The sequence below is a fragment of the Boleophthalmus pectinirostris genome, unplaced genomic scaffold, assembly GCF_026225935.1.
Source record: "Boleophthalmus pectinirostris isolate CB_2022bp ecotype Guang Dong unplaced genomic scaffold, ASM2622593v1 HiC_scaffold_1, whole genome shotgun sequence".
Taxonomy (NCBI): domain Eukaryota; kingdom Metazoa; phylum Chordata; class Actinopteri; order Gobiiformes; family Gobiidae; genus Boleophthalmus; species Boleophthalmus pectinirostris.
In genome coordinates this window covers 37,130,146-37,151,046 of record NW_026570970.1, presented here as the reverse complement: position 1 = coordinate 37,151,046, position 20,901 = coordinate 37,130,146, and the positions used below count along the sequence as shown (strand labels likewise).

General features: G+C 40.8%; 2 protein-coding genes across 3 annotated transcripts in view; both read right to left on the bottom strand.

Annotated features, from left to right (window-relative positions):
* Nucleotides 1-19,887, bottom strand: part of LOC129408942 (uncharacterized) — a 39,395-nt gene extending 19,508 nt beyond the window's left edge. Inside the window, exon 1 of the mRNA XM_055153810.1 lies at nt 19,727-19,887. Coding sequence (XP_055009785.1) covers nt 19,727-19,887 — 161 coding nt within the window. The remainder of the gene's footprint in view (nt 1-19,726) is intronic.
* Nucleotides 15,879-20,901, bottom strand: part of calcrla (calcitonin receptor-like a) — a 125,930-nt gene continuing 120,907 nt past the window's right edge. For both annotated transcript variants that reach the window (XM_055147977.1, XM_055147926.1), the window contains one exon: nt 15,879-20,163. In XM_055147977.1, coding sequence (XP_055003952.1) covers nt 19,933-20,163 — 231 coding nt within the window. In that variant the 3' untranslated portion in view covers nt 15,879-19,932. The remainder of the gene's footprint in view (nt 20,164-20,901) is intronic.

The following is a 20,901-nucleotide window of genomic DNA, read 5'->3' as shown; positions in this document are numbered from 1 at the left end:
TTTTTGGGGAAGGATTATTTTATAAAGTCAGAGACCAGGAACCGACATTTCCTGTGTAAAGTCAAGTTGTAGTAAAAACAATAGAAGAGAACAACAGACTGTTAACGTCACATATGAACAGTTCTTCAAATAAACTATAACATAAACAACAGAACAGAACAAGTTTAACAAACTCTCCATCTCACTCCAAATCACTAAATCCATTCAATTCTTCATCCTCGGTGTCACTTCTGAGCAACTCGGCCTCGACCTCCGGAGGTAAACAGAGCGCCGCTTCCTCTTCTGTGTCGCTGTCGTCAGACTCAGCATCAGTTCCAGTTAGAATTATTCGGGTCTTTCTGAATCTCGACAGGATGGTTTCAGTGTCACTGAAGTCCAGACTTTGTCCATCCATCCAGTGACTTCAGGAAAGTTTCATGGTGCATCCTCCTGGTGTCACAAGTTTCTCTCTCACTCCAAACTTTCTTTCTGCTGCTCGATTATCGTTTTCAGCTGCAGATTTCATGACTTGCAGTTTGTAATCTGCAAAATCAGATTTTCTTTTTTGGGGGATTTGTGTTCAGTTTTCTCAGTCGGCTTTCTAAGTTTGTTTAAATGTTAACTTGTTCAGTGGTGCAGAAGTAATAGTGCGATCGACTGACATGATGCAGACAGAACAGAGGCTCTTTCTGCAGGAGACATGTGCAGTAGAGTGGTAGATACTGACACACAAGACTAAAGCCTCTCACCGATTTAGTGTGAACATTTTAATACACTGGAGTATAAGTCACAGGAAACACCCAAACCATGAAAAAAAGTGTGACTTACACTCTGAAAAAAAAAAAAAAAAACAGTAAGTGAGGAATCACTGTGGACCACTTTATTCCTGGTGTAGCTATGATTTAATTATGATTTAGTGCTGGAGTATTCCTTATTCGCTGTATGTTTTGATTTATTCCTGATTTTAAATGATGGTTGAGTTCATATTTCTCTCACCCTCGTGTGGGAGTGTGACTTCATCACATGCTACAATCTGAAATCCATCTGTACCGAAGCCTCTCTGTGCTACGTTTCCCAGCATTCTTTTCTAAATAAAACTATAATTGATAATGGGAAATGTCCCCTGTGAAGAGGGGCCCCTCTAAAGCACATACATGTTTGATACACATCTAAAGCTCGTGCTAATGGAAAATCTCATTATTTATGAGTCGATGAGAAACAGCAGAGCAGCTCATACATTAAACAGGTCCACATTTACCAGACGCACGCAAGAACTTCACATGACCATCTCCAAGAGTCTAAGAGTGAAAGAGGATTTACTTAAAGCGGGACTAAACACCTAAACTCCGCCCACAACCACTTTTCAAATAGAACTGTAAACTTGACCAGATCTGAAGGACTAAAGGGGAGAGTGTGTGTGTGTGTGTGCGTGTGTGTGTGATTGGTCTAACACAGAGGTGCTCACACTTTTTCAGCATGTGAGCTACTTTCAAAATGACCAAGTCAAAATGATCTACTTAATACAAAGCCAAGCAAACTGCACTGAAACACTCTGTGCCCCGTTTTTGACCTTCACACACAGTTTGAGAACCTCTTCTTTAAGAGAACTTCCTCTGGCACTTTACACAAAACTGTGAAAAAAGTGAAGGAAGTAGGTAAGATTTTTAAACCTGTTTTTTAAAGTTCCAAACTGGAGTTTCATTCTTTTCTGGTTTTGCAGTGATATTTACCAGCCTCTGCACATTTACCAAACCAAACGCACATCGTGACAAACACAGATGCATTTGTGCACTTTTGTTAGACAAACTTCAGCCAAATGTGGCAGTAGGTCTGTTCTGTAGATCCGCTCTATGCTGTAGACCTGCTTTGTGCCAACACTGGAACACAAATTTAGACTGGTTTTTGCTTCACGTTTGGTCTTGTTCTTCTAATCAGCCGCACTGTGGGAGGGGCTTGTGTTCGCTGTACGCAGGAAGGAGCGAGAGCGTGAAAAGGCGAGGGGCGGCGTGCTGACGTGAGGCAGATGGACAGGTAGGATGTTTAGGAAGTTGAACCTGCCCTGTGATGCACGCTGGTACACGAGGGCACACGCTGTTGCAGACGAGCCGTGCATAGGGAGCGTGTGTGTTTGTGATGCGCCGTAGAGTCTCCGCGGGTTTCAAATGAGCGCACAGGCTGCACTGAGACGCCCCACACGCTCCTGCACCCGCTACAAGTTTATTACCAACAGCAGCGGCCGTAATGAAATATGATCACACTTGTTGAGTGAGAGACAAGATCGAGTCCAAACGCGATCGAGTCAGAGACGAGTACTAAGACACAGCGATCTACCCACACGACCTTGGCGATCGACTGGTAGATCGGGATCGACGTATTGCGCACCCCTGGTCTAACAGGTATCCGCAGTTCAGACTCTGCCCCTGCTGTGTCTGTGATCAGGGCAGTGCTGTGTGATGTCGCGTAGTACTTGAAATGACTGCACTGGAGACCACACACACACTTATGGTGCGTTCAAACCGCGGCGTCAAAAAATGCCCTGGACACCTCTATTTGGACGCCTTTGCACGTGAGTTCAGATGCCCTGAAGCACATCTTGGACGCCGTGGACGAACCCGAGAAAAATACTTGACACACGTCCGTTGCCCTGGAAACAAATGCCCAGACTGATGATGTCAGACCAGACCAGTGTATTTATTACATAAAACCATCAGCAGAAATAATCGTCTCGACAGCTGCGGCGTGAATATATTTATACTGCGCTAATGACATGCTGACACTAGTTTAGTCCTGCTTTAGTTCTGGTCTAGTTCTGGTCCAGTTCTGGTTTAGTCCTAGTTCAGTCCTGGTCTCGTCCTCGTGTAGTCCTGGTCTAGTCCTGGTCCAGTTCTGGTCTGGTCCTGGTCCGGTCCTGGTGTAGTCCTTGTGATGGCTTTGGTGATTGCTGCGTGTACATTTATATGTTTATGGCTGCCGCTCTGGTTCTCGGGTCTTTCTCTTTTTTCCTGATAATAATGTTGCTACGTCCCTGGATACTCGTCCCTGATTGGTTGACACTGTGCCTCTGACACGAAAAGTTCAGCATTTTCAACTTCTGAAGAACTTCTCAGAAAACTCAAGATCCGCGTCAACACCAGATTTGCCCGAAGACGTGCCACAAAAAGCAGGACACCCTAGATGCCCGTCGACATGGACTTTACACATAAACTGGACACTTTGACGTCGCTGTCTGAACAGGCCTTTAGAATTATACAGTTATGAGCAGAAAGCTGCAGATTGACCGAGTTTAAACTAAAGTTGCCAAAAAAAAAAAAAAATGATGTGGGACAGTAGATAATGTTTTTAAAACAAAACACACAGTTTAGCCTCAGTTTTACTAAGCAAGATTTTTGTGAGGAAGGTCTCAAATAAAAGCCTGGTCTGTTAAGTGACTAAAATAAATAAATGTCACGGATATTATTTGGTATTTTACAGTATGAACTTTAGAACAAGTTGGAATAATGCTGTGTTTTATTGAATGTCGGTAGTGGATAAATCTGAGTCAGTTCCCCTGACATCTGTTGTAAATATGTTGAATTGCATTGGAAGTTTAATGTTTATTTTGTTTTATGTAGTCAATAGGGATGTTATGGAAAAAATTATATATCTGTTGAAGATAAATAATGAATCCACTTGCGAAGCCCGATGAGTTTTTGAAATATAGACCAAGGTTTATTCTTGTTACAGCAGATAAGGACAGGGCCTCTGCCTGCCCTGGCCACAGCCCAACAGCCTCTCTCCACCAGCACAGTCCCTACTAAATCTCCCACCGTACCTCCCAGTCTCTGCCCATGTATCTCTCCAGAGCATTTGAGCTCTGAGGATTTATACAGAAATACAAGTTACATACTTATCAAAGCAGAGTGACTTTGGTTTCAGAGGCTGGTACTAAATTAACATACAGTTGAGGACAACAAAAGGCTTCCTGAAGGAGGAGACAGTTGTCTGATGAACCTTTACACATGTACATGACTTGTCTGGGTTTCAGGTAGAAATCACATTCATTTACACAAAGACAGACTGAATCAACAATCTTAATTTCTATCACAGGGATTATTGTGATATTTTGGAGAGACTCACATCATTCTAGATATGACACTTTTTTTTCTTTTAAAATACTCTGACAAGATTTTGGTGTAAATTGTCTTCATCATAATCCCAAAAATTCAAGTAAAAACATATTTCTTCATGTTGTCTGCACTGAAATGAATCATGGGATATGTAGTTCCTGATGTTTATTAGCTATTGTTACTATAAAACCATGTATTTAATCAAAGGAATTTCTAATTCGATATATTGTGACGCGCCACGGTATTATTGTGAAAGTTTTGACGATACAATACCACGATATTTCGGTTATTGTTACATCCGTAGTAGTTAAAGTAAGATAAATCGAGTCTGTTTGTAAACGTTAACTATGGTGCCTCAATTATAGCAGTTTGACTTTTACATGTTCAGAAGCCTGGTGTGATTTTCCGTTCCATTGCACTTTGTCGAGGTGGAGGTGGGTTTCCCTGAGTCCCGAGCACAACAGAACACAGCATAAAACCAATTACTGCATTTTCCGCACTATAGGGCGCTCTGTCATTGAATGGTCTATTTTCACATATAAATCAAATAATAATAAGGCACATTAAACTAAACACAACAGTTAGATAACAGTTGTGTGATTCCAGCGTCCACATCCCTCTCGTCATTATCCGAGTCAGTGTTGTTACTGTTCCCTGGCAGTTCAGTGATGATTCGGGTCTTGATAAAAGCCACAGTTGATACTGAGCCTTGGTCCGGGCGTCCACGATCCGTTGGCAGATCCCTGTCTAATAATCCTGTCTCTCTGTCTTGGTGAATGTATGTTCTCCTTCTCTCATCCACTGCTCCCACGCAGCTCACACTTTCACTTTAGAACAGCCAGGTGCATTTTGATATTAAAAGGAATCACAGTATGTATTACTCCTGATGCTCCTGACTACGGGAGCTGTAATGCTGCAAGTGGAGCGGCTTTGTACTTTACTAAAGTCGTACATAGGCTGCGTTCAGACTGCAGCCTGAAGTGACCCAAATCCGATTTTTTGGCCCCATGTGACCTATGTCTGATCTTTTAATGACAGCCTGAGGCTAGGTTCAGACTGCAGGGCTGAACACTCAATTCCAATTTTTTTTGTGAAATCTGACTTATATGTGACTCCAGTGTGAACATTAAACGGCCCAAAAGTGTCCCGCATGTGCACTGGAGACACGACAACGTCAACCGCAGCGAGCGTCTCTGTGTTTACAGAAGTTGTCCAAACATGGACGCAGCATCGAGCACCTGGAGATTTTAAAGTTCCTCTCGTACCGGAGCCAGAACATGAACAACTTACTTGTTTTAAAGAGGAGATTGAGAAGGAGAAGGACGAGGTTTTTGGCCATGGTGTTTTGTGGGACAGCGGCAGCGACGTCCGTTGAAACGAACATGTGGATGCGCAGACGTAGAAGAGTGGTGAGTGGTGATGTGCTTCACTTCAGTGACACAGAGTTCATTAACAATTTTCTCCTACTTCAGTGCAGAATAGTGACGTTTGTGTCTTGTTGATAACGTGTAGGTGGATGAAAGCGCTTTGGCCGTTCAGACTGAAGTCACATGTCAAAAGATCAGATATGTATCGATTTTAGGAGCACATATCCAAGTGTCCTGGGTCACATTTGAAAAAATCGGATCTGTGTGGTTCAGACTGTCATTAAAAGATCAGATACAGGAACATAGGGGTGAAAAAATCGGATTTGGGTCAATGTAGCCTTGGATATGTGGTCCTAAAACCAATTCATATCTGATCTTTTGACATGCGGCTTCAGTCTGAATGGTCAGGTCATATTCATCCCACCTACACGTCACAAATGTACAAAAATGTTCTTCTCGTCATACCCAAATTGTTAATGAACTCCGTGTCACTGAAGTGAAGCACATCACCACTCACCACTCTTGGCTCCGTCTCCACATCCACACGTTCCTTTCAACGTTCTGTCCCACAAAACACCACGACCAAAAACCTCGTCCTTCTCCTTCTCAATCTCCTCCTTAAAACAAGTAAGTTGTTCATGTTCTGGCTCTGGTACGAGAGGAACTTTAAAATCTCCAGGTGCTCAATGCTGCGTCCATGTTTGGACAACTTCTGTAAACACAGAGACGCTCGCTGCGGTTGACGTTGTCGTGTCTCCAGTGTCACATGTGGGACACTTTTGGGCCGTTTACTGTTCACACTGGAGATCACATACAAGTCACATTTAATTGGAAATGTGCAAAAACATCGGATTTCATCTCAGATCTGCAGTCTGAACGTAGCCTAAGACACCCCAATAAATTCATATATAAGGCGCACAGTTGTGTTTTGATGAAATGAAAGGCTTTTAAGTGCGCCCTATAGTTTGGAAAATACGGTACATAAAAAGCGTACGATCCCTGCGTGTTCCTCGTGTTGTGTTTGGTGCGTTCAGGGACCAGTCTGTACTTCAGACTCCTGCTGACATGTTCTGCTTTTGTCCAATTACCAGTGAACGGTGCGCGATGCCTTCACTGCACCGCATCACCGCAGGAATTTATAATGACCCAGAGGTGCCTGCTACGCTCCGGTGACCAGCACAAATCTACAGAGAATCCAGAAGAGAGAAGAGGAGACAGAGGAGGAGACGGAGGGAGGAAGGTGAAGGAAGGGACTATCACAAGTCTAATGAGAACGTACTGACCAGAACAGAGAGAGAGAAGGACGGAAAGACACAAAGAAAGACAGAGGGAGGGAGAGAGGGCGAGGGGAAAGAGAGAGAGGAGGGATAAATGAGGTAATCGTCTCTCTGCGGTAGAGAGAGAGGAAGAGGAGGAAGAGGACGCAGCTTTCCGGCTCCAGTTGACTTTACTTTGAAAAACCTGCTGCTGTTGAGTCTCGACATTTTGGTCTTAAATGTTCGTATTAACCCGCTCGACGTGATCCGGGTTTTTTTTTTATTTCACGGTTTCTGTTCTTAATATGGAACTGGATCCAGATTCACTCCTATAACTGCAAGCCTCGATGAGCTTCATTTGACTGGGATCAAGTCTGTGCTCCAGACTGTGGATCTGACTGGACTAAAGCAGGACTGAACAAGAACTAAACCAGGACTAAACCAGGACTAAAGCAGGACTGAACAAGAACTAAACCAGGACTAAAGCAGGACTAAACCAGGACTAAACCAGGACTAAAGCAGGACTAAACCAGGACTGAACCAGGATGAAAGCAGGACTAAAGCAGGACTAAACCAAGACTTAACTAAATCAGGACTAAAGACTAAACCAGGACTAAAGCAGGACTAAAGTAAGACTAAACCAGGACTAAACCAGGACTCAACCAGGACTAAAGCAAGACTAAACCAGGACTAAAGCAGGACTAAAGTAAGATTAAACCAGGACTAAAGCAGGACTAAAGCAGAACTAAACCAGGACTAAAGCAGGGCTAAAGCAGGACTAAAGCAGGACTAAAGCAGGACTAAAGACTAAACCAGGACTAAACCAGGACTAAAGCAGGACTAAAGCAGGACTAAAGCAGGACTAAACCAGGACTAAACCAGGACTAAAGCAGGACTAAAGCAGGGCTAAAGCAGGACTAAACCAGGACTAAAGCAGGACTAAAGACTAAACCAGGACTAAACCAGGACTAAAGCAGGACTAAATCAGGACTTGCCCAGTCACACATGTTGAGCAGCTGAACCTTGTCTCTAAATGTGAAGTGTAAATGTTCCCGATGATGATGATGAGAGCTGTTTGTTTGTTTGTTTGTTTATTTGTTTCACATGTGCAGTTTTAGAGTAAAAATCTGTTTTGTTTCATGGAGAAGGAAAGACCACAGAGCCTTGTTGTGATAAAAATATATGATGTGTTGTTGTTGTTTTGTGCTCGGTGATAATTGAAACTGCGAGTGAGGATATGGAGATTTGAACCTGACTCGTTTGATCCGGACTTTAAAGAGCCACAGTCCAGTTTCCAGGCAACAGAGATTTACTCTAAAGAAACGTATAAGAATGTTCTACATCAAGAACCAGACCAAACCAGGACTAAAACAGGACTGAACCAGGACTGAACCAGGACTAAAACAGGACTGAACCAGGACTGAACCAGGACTAAAACAGGACTGAACCAGGACTGGACCAGGACTAAACCAGGACCAAACCAGGTCTAAATCAGAACTAAAACAGGACTGAACCAGGAATGGACCAGGACTAAACCAGACCGAACCAGGACTAAACCAGGACTAAAACAGGACTAAAACAGAACTAAAACAGGACTGAACCAGGACTGGACCAGGACTAAACCAGGACCAAACCAGGACTACACCAGAACTAAAACAGAACTAAAACAGAACTGAACCAGGATAAAACCAAGTCTGAACCAGGACTAAACCAGGACTGGACCAGGACTAAACCAGGACTGAATCAGGACTGAACCAGGTCTGAACCAGGACTTAACTGGTACTAAACCAGGACTCAGCCACTAATTAACCAGGAGTGAACTGGGACTACACCTGCACTAAACCAGATCTAAACCAGGACTAAACAAAGTCTAAACCAAACCTGATTAAAGTGAAATAAACACAGAGTCGTGCTTCTTGTGCTTTTTTATTCTTTCAGATAAATATAGAATCTCTGTGACATAGAAATATACAGAATATACAGAGGACACTTTAGAACACAAACAATCAGACTCCAGACTCCAGAATCAGGACCAAACCACACGAGGATTTGAATATTCACATGTAAATACAGAAGTAACACGCTTTAAAATACACATGGAACATTTCACAGACAAAGCAATTATCCCAGGACTAAACTGGACAGGCTGAAGGAAGAGGACTGAACCAGGACTGAACCAGGACTGAACCAGGACTAAACCAGGACTGAACCAGGACTGAACCAGGACTGAACCAGGACTGAACCAGGACTAAACCAGGACTAACCCAGGACTAACCCAGGATTAACCCAGGACTAACCCAGGACTTTTTTCCCTTTTCAAATGATCTAAAGATGAAGATTTTGTTTGAATTTTAAATGAAAAAATATATATTTTTTGTAGTTTAAATAATAAATGATGATTTGACCTGAGATGAATTTTAACATCTCTATTTTCATGAGTGTTTTGCAGCTTGCTGTTTTCATTTGCATTTGTGATTGTAATGGATTAATGACAAAAAGGTCCACACGACAGGCTGGGAACAAACCTCGAAAAACACGGACTAAACCTGGACTAAACCAGGACTAAACCAGGACTAAACTACGACAGGTCTGAACCAGGACTAAACCAACACAAAACCAGGACTGACCTAGGACTAAAATGGACATAAATCTAACCCTGGGTCTGATCCAGTTCTGAACCAAACCTAAACCAGGACTAAACCAGGACTAAACCTGGACTAAACCAAACCTAAACCTGGACTAAACCAGAATATTGTGCAGTTGTGCACATGCACTTAATGCCACACTGACGGATCTGTCCACACATGTTCATCAAAACTAAAGTCCCGGAGGATCCACAGCCCCAAACACAGTGTGTCAACAGCTCTTACACAAAACAACAGAACAGGACACAGACATGCACTTTCACCACCAAACATCAGCGTCTTAAAGCTACAGTGTGGAACTTTCTGAGAGCTTTCCTGCTGATTCCATGAAAACAAAAAGTTCAAATCATACTTTGGAACATTCTCCATGGAGATACATTTGGTATAATAGTGTGAAAGAGGATGGAGCTCCACAGTCCTGCTCACTTCAGTGTCCACTCTGCTTCTGGAAGCACAGTTTCCATTCATGTTTCCCACACACTCCCACAAAAATGAAATATTAAGAGTCCAAAGATATGACGGGGCTAAGCAGCTGTGTGCTAACTCCTATTCATAACACTGCTGTTTTAAATCCACAAAACACATTTCAAATGTGAAATGTGTGAAGAAACAAAACATACAATGATGCTTCTTGTGTTCAATAATGACACAACTGATTAACTCTAATACTAATACTAATACTAATACTAATACTAATACTAATACTCAATACTAATACTAATGTGCATCAGAAACTGTGTGAGGAAAATGAAGGGGAAATGTACTTCATGTGTAGACAAATGTACTTCATGTGTAGACAAATGTACTTCATGTGTACACAAATGTACTTCATGTGTAGACAAATGTACTTCATGTGTACACAAATGTACTTCATGTGTACACAAATGTACTTCATGTGTAGACAAATGTACTTCATGTGTACACAAATGTACTTCATGTGTAGACAAATGTACTTCATGTGTACACAAATGTACTTCATGTGTACACAAATGTACTTCGTGTGTAGACAAATGTACTTCATGTGTAGACAAATGTACTTCATGTGTACTTAAATGTACTTCATGTGTACTTAAATGTACTTCATGTGTACTTAAAAGTACTTCATGTGTATTAAAAGTACTTCATGTGTACTTAAATGTACTTCATGTGTACTTGGAGAAGCAGAGGGCGGCACTCACTGTGGAGCTCTGTGCAGAAGGTCAGCGTGATGTCACTTTTAGGTCCATCGGCGCATTGAAAACATCCAAATCAATCAAAACAATTTCCTCTCTTTCAAAAGTTATTGTAATTATTATTTAGTAATTACACGGTTCTAAACATGGACGTGTGGTGTGGGAAAGAGCATGAGGCAGGTGGAGACACACAGTGATACTCGTGTGTTGTGATTATTTGTACATTACTCACGTGTCTGATGACACTTTGATCCACTGTGTTTAAATGAAACTGTCTCTTGTTTGATGAATAAAGAACAAAAACAAAACTCTAAATCAGTGAAGTTTGTCGATGGACCCAGAAGTGACATCACCACTTCACTCTCCCATCGCAACATTTCCACAACAATTTCCATGGAAACAGGCAGGAAGAAGTCCTCCTCCTCCAGGCCAAATAAGAGTCAGGTTTGTGGAGATGCAAGCCCTCACACTCACAGTAAGAACAGGTTTTTCTTTGTTTTACTGAACTCAAGTGATTTAAACTGGTTTGATTGTGGTTCTTCCAGTGTCCACTCACAAACACACAGACACTTTACAGAAATATTTACAAAGAAAAGTGAGTATTGTTGCCATAGAAACACTGTACAGACCAGCCACAACATTATGACCACCTCAAAAACAGAACAGGATTAAAGACACGTGTTTCTTAAATGGTTTTCTTTGTTTTAATCTTGGTTTAGTCCTGTTTTAGACTTGATTTGGTCTTGGTTAAGTCCATGTTTAGTCCTGGTTAATCATTTCCCTAGTTTAGTCCAGTTTTAAACCTGGTTTAGACCAAGTACTAGTACTGCTGGAGGTTATAATATTGTGGCTGCTCCTTTTTTTCTATAACCCTTCCCTTTAAATGCCCTGTAGTTCACTCCATGCATCCCATAATATTCAAAAGCAAATTATAAAATGATCGTCAGTACGATTTGGCGACTTTTATGTACAGAGACCTGATGGAACACTGCACAAGAACAGCTGACGAGCAAAACACTTCAATTCTAATGATACATATTGGTTTGAGTAGTTTGGACGATGTTTAATTCAGCACAATTTGGAATCAGAATTTAGATTTTTTTTTTTTTTTTTTTTCATTTAAATTTTAGTTCTATTTTATTAAAAAATGCAGGGTAAAGCATTTCAACTTTTTGTGTTAACTACATTCAATTCATTTATTCATTTTTACATAGAAATATTGGGGATGGGACAAGATCTCGTGCCACAAGATCTCACGAAACTAAATTGCCATGAGATTGTTTTTCCCCACAATTTTACGCTTGGATTGGATAACAAAATGAAGTACTGGTGAGTTACAGTTTTTGAAAAGCTGTAGTCCCAAAAGCAGTCTTACAATGACAGTAAAAATATGAAATAAAAATTTGACAAATTTGGGAACTAGACTGCGCAGTTTATTTATTTGTAAAGAATGTATAAGGCTACGTTCAGATTGCAGCCTGAAGTGACCCAAATCTGATTTTTTCACCCCTACATGACCTGTATCTGATCTTTTAATGACAGTCTGAGCGACACAGATCTGATTTTTTCAAATGTGACCCAGGCCACTTGGATATGTGCTCCAATTCTGATACAAATCTGATCTTTTGACATGCGACTTCAGTCTGAACGGTCAGGTCACATTCATCCCACTATTGTGCGGTAACAAGCACTTGCTGAAGACATGTTTCCTCCTGCGAGAGTGGTACAAGCAGACGCTCACAAATGTACACAAACGTCCTTCTCGTCATACAAAAGTTTTGTCTGAACTCCGTGTGAGTGAAGCAGTGAAGCACAGATCAGTCCCACCACTCTTGGCTGCAACTCTGCACCCACACGTTTCTTTTCTACGGACGTTGCTGCCGCTGTCCCACAAAACACCATGGCCAAAAACCTTGTCCTTCTCCTTCTCAATCTACTTCTCAAAACAAATACCATATTTTGGGGACTATAAGGTGCAATTAAAATCCTTTAATTTTCTCAAAAATCAACAGTGCACCTCATGTATTGATTCTGGTCGTGCTAACTGACCTCCACTGACTCGTGTCCTTTGGTCCGACAGAAGCTGAACTGCATCAGCGCACAAAGAGCGATCTGTTTTTTATCAGCGCTTATAGTTTATGCAAATGAGTCATGTGGCTTTAATTTTCGTTTATGTAAATCGTAAAAAAAAACAGACTTAAATGATCCACCCACATTCAAATTCATAATAAACATTCACCAAGACAGGGAGGCAACAGCGGGCGAATTACACCACGATCTGCCGATGGATTGTGGATGACTGGGCTAAGGATCAATCTCAAGTGTCGCCCGTTTGATTCACCTAATGCGATTTATAATCCAGCACAAATAGATGAAAGAATTCAACATTATTGATATTGCGCCTTGAAAAAAACTGTAAGCTGTACATTCTGTTCTGGCTCTGGTACGACAGCAACTTTAAAATCTCCAGGTGCTCAATGCTGCGTCCTTATGTTTAGGCGACTTCCACAATTTAATTAGAAATGTGAATGCCTTGCAGAAAACTTGGATTTAAAAAAAAAAAAATTAAATTAAATCCAAACTGAGTGTTAAGCCCTGCAGTCTGAACGTAGCCAAAATCTCGTCTTGTTTTGTTCTTGTAGATCCAGTCTCGTGTCTCGTCTTGTTTTGGGTAAATTACATCTTGTCCCACCCCAACAAATATATGGTATTTTTGTTTTCCATAGAAATTTTTCATTTTTGGTTGAGTTGAAATTTTCATATATATATATATATATATATATATTTTAAATGTTTGATTTTTTTTTGTTGTTGTCCAGCTCACTTACTTGCATTTTTTTTTTTTGTTTTGTTTTTTTTTTTGTTTAGCAGCAGCCAGTAATGTAAATTTAAAAAAAAAAAAATCTGTTGTATTAAGTCATATAATCTAACGTTAACAAGTAAATAAACATTGTCCAAACTCCTCCAATGCAAAACGTACATTCAAATTTGAAGTCATTTTAGCTGGAGAGACTTTTCGGTGCAGTGTTTTGTGATTCCTGTTTAGTACCAAACTTACAGTAGCTCCATGCGTTTGTACAGACACACGAGTCGAAATGTTTGTAAAGAATGAGCAACAGAAAAACACGTGTGAGGAATGTGCAGCACTAAAGGTTACATTTGTACATTCATATGTTTGACCTGCTGTGACTGTCACTATAGAGGTTACACAGACTGTATAGAAGATCATTGGCACCAGCAAAAAGAATACAAAAATACATTATAAGAAGACGCTTTATAAGAACAGGGCACGGACCGGACTCAACCAAGTGGATAGGGTCAAATGTCAAATATGGAATTCTTTTAAAGCTCCTATATTCTACACACTGTTGGGCAAGTTACGTCAAAACTGTAATGTGTTATTTATTATTATGACTTATTACTGTCATTTCAAAGTCATTTCTTACATTACAATATTACTGCATTTAAAATGTAAAACATTACATGACTATTATAGCACGTTAAAAGGCTCTCAACAAAAAAAAATAAAATAAAATGAGCGAAGATGCCAAACTTTTGCGCTATATATGGACTGAACCAGGTCTAAACCAGGACTAAACCAAGACTAACCCAGGACTAAACCAAGACTAACCCAGGACTAAACCAGGACTGAACTAGGACTGAAAAAGGACTAAACTAGGACTGAACCAGGTCTAAACCAGGACTGAACTAGGACTAAACCAGGACTAAACCAGGTCTAAACCTGGACTAAACCAGGACTGAACCAGGTCTAAACTATGCTGACCCTGTCGCGACATTTGGAACCATAACAATGGTGTTTCACCGTTGCTAATATCGCGGTGATTTTGGCGAATTTGTAAGAAAAATGAAAAACTAAAAAACATTACAATGTTTTTTCCTGTAGTGTCTTACATTACTGCCATTTTACAGTATATTTTAACTCAATAAATACATGCTGACATAACTTCATTTTTGATTTTCTGTCAAATAAACACTTAAATGTCCACGCGGTTTCAGAATGATGAAAAATTAAGACCGTTGCCATAGCGATTTAAACTTGCTCGATTTAATCTCGCGCCAAATTGATCCACTCATCATCTGGGATGAAGCATAATCAAAACCCCAGGGACGGTTTTGAGGAGGACACTGCATTAGAACAAGGTTAAAGCTTTACTGTGGAACATTAAAGCTGAGTTGATGAGAATATAGGAGCTTTAGATCAGGTGAGTGAGGTGACTGGCTAAAGTTATGTTGCAGCAATAGGGCTATGGTGAATATAGAGCTCGATATAAGGCCACGTCTTCTGCTTTTTCAGTCAAGGAAAATAAACGTCCACGATTAAAGATTATATTTTAAATGCGGGATTAAGTTTACCATTTAACTAAAATAAGACAAAACTAAATAAGGACAAAAACAGAAGAAAATATAACTCAAAGTGGCATCTAGGATTCATCTTATTGTTTCAAATAAATACAAATTATATCAAGTGCCTTAGCTCCAGAAACTGCAACAGATTTTTTAAAATAAATTTTGTCAGATTTTACTTGCAAAATTGACCTTAGTCCAAATTTGAACATCATTGGCCAATTTTTAACCGAGAGCCAATCACAAAAGAGTTACGAGTTTCCTCCATGGAGATGCCATTGCTTATCCAGGAATGTTCCACAGTATGGCATGAAAGGGACAGTTCAGAATTTTGGACGTAGGACGTTTCCTAGTGAGCCAGAGTACTGTAGATATGTGGAAACACTTTTTGAAATATTCCATCCTGTCCTTGTATTTGGAGAGGTCGTTGATGCTAGGCTAGTGCAAGTCAATGGCCATAGTTAGCCTGCCACTAAAAACAGTCTTACCCACTCCACAAAACACCCGAAACAAATCTATTATTACACCAGACTGTCCATGTGAATGTCTGTGTTGAATAATTTTAGAAGTAAAACCAACCTTGCATTTGAAGGATTTATCTGAGCAGCAGTAGAGAGTTGTACTTCCTGATAGAAAGCTCGGCAGTGGTGGACTAATATCACCTGGCTCTGTAATTATTTGTTTACCTGCAGTTGCCATAGCGACACATAGAGCACATGAAGAAGCCTGTTCCAGTTATGGCTATGTTCATATTATCACAACTAGAGCAGAGTAAAACTCCGCTGCTGCTGAGAAAATAGTCCTCAACATGTGACGATTCATGTGATGTAAAGTTAGTTTCATTCACATGGACAGTCTGGTGTAATAATAGATTTGTTTGGGGTGTTTTGTGGAGTGGGTAAGACTGTTTTTAGTGGCAGGCTAACTATGGCCATTGACTTGCACTAGCCTAGCACCAGTGACCTCTGCAAATACAAGGACTGGATGGAATATTTCAAAAAAGTGTCTTCACACATCTACAGCACTCTGGCTCACTAGGGAATGAGGTCCTATGTCCAAAATTCTGAACTGTCCCTTTAATCTAAATCTAATCTAAATGTGGAGAGGAGTTACAAGACCAGGTTCAGATCTGTGGAGACGCAGCCCACAAACCATATTTTTCGAGGTCATTCTGAGCGGTTACGACAAGATGAACTGAATGAATGCAACATAGATTAGATTAATGCCATACGGCGGAACATTTCATGCTAGGAAAAGCATCTGCAAGTGCCCCATGTAGTGAACCCTTAAGTTTGATTGTTATTGATACTTTGCAGCTGATGTCATCCTCGTTCCCCAAGGGTGTGATGCTAACTGTAGGGACTGCTCTGTCTATTAAATCTAGATCTATTAAATATTAACCCTTCCAGACCAAAGGTATCGTACATGATACTTCGGAATATTTACTGTATATAACCGAATATAACTTTCCAACCATAAAAGATAGAAATGTATTTTTTTTCTCTTGAAAAGCTGAGACTTGCGACTTTCTGAGCATATTTTCGGCATTATTATGAGTACAGGGACGTAGGATAGGACGAGTGTAGGGAAAATGAGTGTCCAATAGGAACTTTTCCCATCAGATCTCAGATGCTCAGCAGGGCCGGGCCTGGTTAGTACTTGGATGGGAGACACTGGGAAAATCAGGTGCCACAGTAGGCCGGCAGTCGTAAAAGCTGTCATTGTGTCCTTAGGCAAGGCACTTCATCCACATTGCCTAATATGAAAGTGGAGTGTGTGTGAGTGATGGTGGTGGTCGGAGGGACTGGTGGTGCAGATTGGCAGCCTCGCTTCCGTCAGTCTACAATAGTATCTTACCACCACTGGGTCTGGAGTGACTGAATAATGATCTGTAATGCGTCTATGAGTGTCCATAAAAGTGCTGTATAAAAATAATGCATTATTATTTATTATTATTAGGATCTTTTTTTGTTTACTTAATGCAGAGATCTCCTTTTGAGTCCAATGAGTTACTTTCACAAAACGAAAATGCTGGAGAGCAGCTCATTTTAGTGGTCACACAAAATTGAGTGGATATAAGAGGACAAGTCTTAGTGTTGTACAGTTAGACGCCTATAAAACCTAAGATCATTATTCAGTTATTAGAACACAAAGTTCAAAATAACACATTAACAATGGTAATTAATCAAATTTGAGTTATTCAGTACAATACGTATAATTCAGAAATCCCTTGGTGAGCTACTTGGAAGGGAGCGGAGAGCTACAGGTTGGAGACCTCTGACTTACAGACTTGATATTTTGCACTTTTGTAGCTAAGGCCCTAAATTAAGCTTCTAAGAGTGTTTTCCTTTTTCATTTGTATTTCTGGTCTTATAATTTTTAATTTCAGTGATATGACACAACTACAGAAGCAGACTGTGGAAATAACAGGTTGTACTTAAAAAAAAAAAAAAAAAGATGTTTAACACTTCATTAGGGGGTAAAAGGGAGCGTTTTAATAACAAAATTAAGAAAAAAATCCAGGCAAGGAAAAATTTACTAAAATTGCCTTTAGGTCTGGAAGGTTTAATCTGGGACTGAACGCTCGGACTGACCACAGGCTCCTGAAAATGTGCTCTTTAAATCAATTTTGTATTTTTTCGTCTAATCTAAACCTTATCAGGCTGTGTTTACTAATGTGTGCATTGTGTCACCGTGGTAACTGCTGAATATCCCTCCATACACACATATGCTGAACACCCCCGACGTGATGTCACTGCAAAGTATCAATAATTAGCTGAGTTCAAGGAAGAATAACTATTGCACAAAAACGTATTCTGATAAAACTGTACAAATGGTTAAGAGAAGAGAAGAGAGAAGAGATGAGCCTTAATAAAGAAACAGAAGTGAACTTGAAACGTTCCGCTCAAAAGCTGTAGGCGGTCTCCTCTTTAGATGAAACGTTGCAGGCGAGTGGCTCTACGCAAGTGAAATTTGTGCTTCAATTTCACCAGAGTTCTTGTGCTGAGGCAGGCAGGTGTTTGATCTGGCAGGTTGCACTGAAAAAAATAAAGAAGAAGAAAAAAAACCCCGAACAGGTCTTTTGAAATTCCATCAAAATGCTAAAATATAAACGTCCAAAAGTGATTCTGAGTTGGTTTAAGAAGAGTCTGCGAGCCGTACTTTTGGGGGACTTCATTCTCCAAACCGCATCTGCTTGAGTTATGATAAGTTCAGATGACATTTTTTGGCTTTTTTATAGCAAAAGAAAATTCAGATTTAGAGGTGAAGACGTTTCTCTCTTCATTTCTGGTCAAGTGCAGGTGGGCACTTATTGGGCTCCGAAAATGTGAACTTAAAACATGCGGAAAGTGAAACGTTGGCACTGAGAGGAGTCGAAAAGGGGGGGAGTGTTAAAGGTGATGTTAAAGGTGCACTGTGTCACTTTTCTGGTGGAGGGGCCGTAACGTGCTTGTCTCCTTGGAGGTGCTGCCTTGATTATTTCACAGTATGGAAATAAACTTAATTATCACACTGGAGACGAGTCAATGGTCAGATCTGTGGAGAAGCAAGTCTGCACAAAGTAATTCATGTGTTTCACAGTATTTTTGAGTTATAAAAACCGTTTTGTGGGCCAACCCCTGGGTGGACTTTTTCTGACCCTCTTTTTAATGCTGCTTAATTCCTGGTTTAGTCCTGTTTTAGTCCTGGTTTAGTCCTGATTTAACCCTGCTTTAGTTGGGTGTAGTAATTCTGTAGTCCCAGTGTAGTCCATGTTTAGTCTTGGTTTAGTCCTGGTGTAGTCCTGGTTTAGTCCTGTTGGAGTCAGGTTTTAGTCCTGCTTTAGTCCTGCTTTAGTCCTGGTTTAGTCCTGCTTCAGTCCTGTTTTAGTCCTGTTTTAGTCTTGTTTTAGTCCTGTTTTAGTCCTGCTTTAGTCCTGGTGTCGCTGTGTTCCACACACAGAGTATGTGCTGCTACTATCCACACATGTGCTGTGTCCACACTTTAACAGGCTCAGTCTCAAACACGCCTTCATACACCGGTCTGTCCTGAAACTAAACAAGGACCTTCATTCATAAAATTTGAGTTGCAATGACGAGCAGAAGATCAGAAGTCTTTGTTCCACTGTTTGTGTGTTTATGACACTGAATTGTGTCTGTGTGATGGAGCTGCTCTTTCATTGCGAAACAAATTTCGGATCTATGATCTGGGTACACCGGCCACCCACTTCTCCTGATGTGAGATATAAAAAATAACAAATATAAAGTAGCTTCATGTCAGAACTGGAGCTACTAGCAATGATGAAAACAACCTGCATAGACTTATGATATCTGCACTACTGTCCTATAGAGACCTGAGACATGACGGACCAGGACTGGACCAGGACTGGACCAGGACTACACCAAGACTAAAACAGGACTAAAACAGCACTAAACCAGGACTAAAACAGGACTAAACAAGGATGAACTTAGGACTAAACCAAGACTAAACCAGGACTAAACCAGGACTGAACCAAGACTAAACCAGGACTAAACCAGGACTGAACCAGGACTAAACCAGGACTAAGGGGGTGTAGGTGGGATTCATCACATCGATGACGTCACGAATCGCTTACCAACACTTAAAAAAATTTCCACTACACCATTGCAATAAAGTATTATCTAAAATAATAAATACAAGGCAGATGTGTTTAAGGCCCTACTGTGGAACATTCCATGCAAAGAAACGACATCTCCATGGAGACAAGCAAGTTCCCTAGTTGACCTTTAAAATAGATGTATATTTAGTGCTTATTCAGTGCTTGAATATAGATTCAGTGGGTGTCGTTGAATCTCGTGTAAATAGTCCTTCATTTGCCTTGCAGAGTAGGTAGTTTCATCATCGTCCCCCTCCTCTCTGTGTGCAGACTGACGCTTCCTCCTCCTCTCCCTCCTCTCTTCCTCATCTTCAGTTAAATGGTCCATCGTGCCTCCTCCTCTCTTCCTCTCCTCCTCCTCCTCTTCACTTGAATGGTCCATCATGCCTCCTCCTCTCCTCTCCTCCTCTCTTCCTCCTCCCCTGTTTCAGTTGAAGGGTCCATCGTGGCGGTAGAGGGAGGTGTCTTCGGGACAGCTCTTTCCGTTCAGTTCTGTCTGCGGGGGCTCCAGGCAGTACCCCCCCTGGGCGTCTGTGGTGTGGACCTCGGTGATGGAGGTGGCGGTGTAGGAGGCCGAGCGCAGGGCGTCTGAGTGGGTCCCCACGCTGGAGAACTGCAGCTGGTACTGGGACCAGTGTCTGCGCAGAACCGCCTGCACCTGGAGACCAACACAGAACAGGACATCAGCACATAAAGGGTCTACATCACACTACATGGACTCTTGAGCTTTAAGTCATGTTATAATGTTGTTCCCTCCTCAAACACAAATCTGGAGTTGTGTTTTGTTTCATTCACATATTTGAGGAACTTTTATAGTCTGTCTACATCTCCAAAACTCCAAATGTTCCATCTCAGTGTGACAGGAGCTCAGCTGGTTTGGTTTGTTGACCTTTAGATCCACTGATCTGAAGGTTGGGGCTGGTATTCCAGGTCACACAGATAAATGCTGTTGTTGTGTCCTTGGGCAAGACACTTAAGGGCCCGGTCAAGCAGAAGTAAACAGCAAGGTCAAAAATTCAAGTTAATGCATCTGATATAAAAATGTATTGAACAGATACATATGTACTCTAGTTTATGAAACTGTTGACCTTTTTTCTGTACCATTTTTGGTTCTAAAGTTCCATATGTTTTAAACAGACCATGTATGAAACATGGAACAAAAATTATTTCCCAAATTTCAAAGACCTGCAAATCATGTCAATAAATGGATGTATTTCATCATATCTCGTGTTATTCCATCTTTGAACTGTTGATGAAGGTACAGGATTTAAAAAAAAAAATAAATAAATAAAATGATAAAAATTAGCTTGGAAGGACTGACATATTTTATAGAAATACTTTCCTTTCATTTTGAAGTAATATTAAAGTATTCAGAAGAAAAAAGTTGACAAATTAT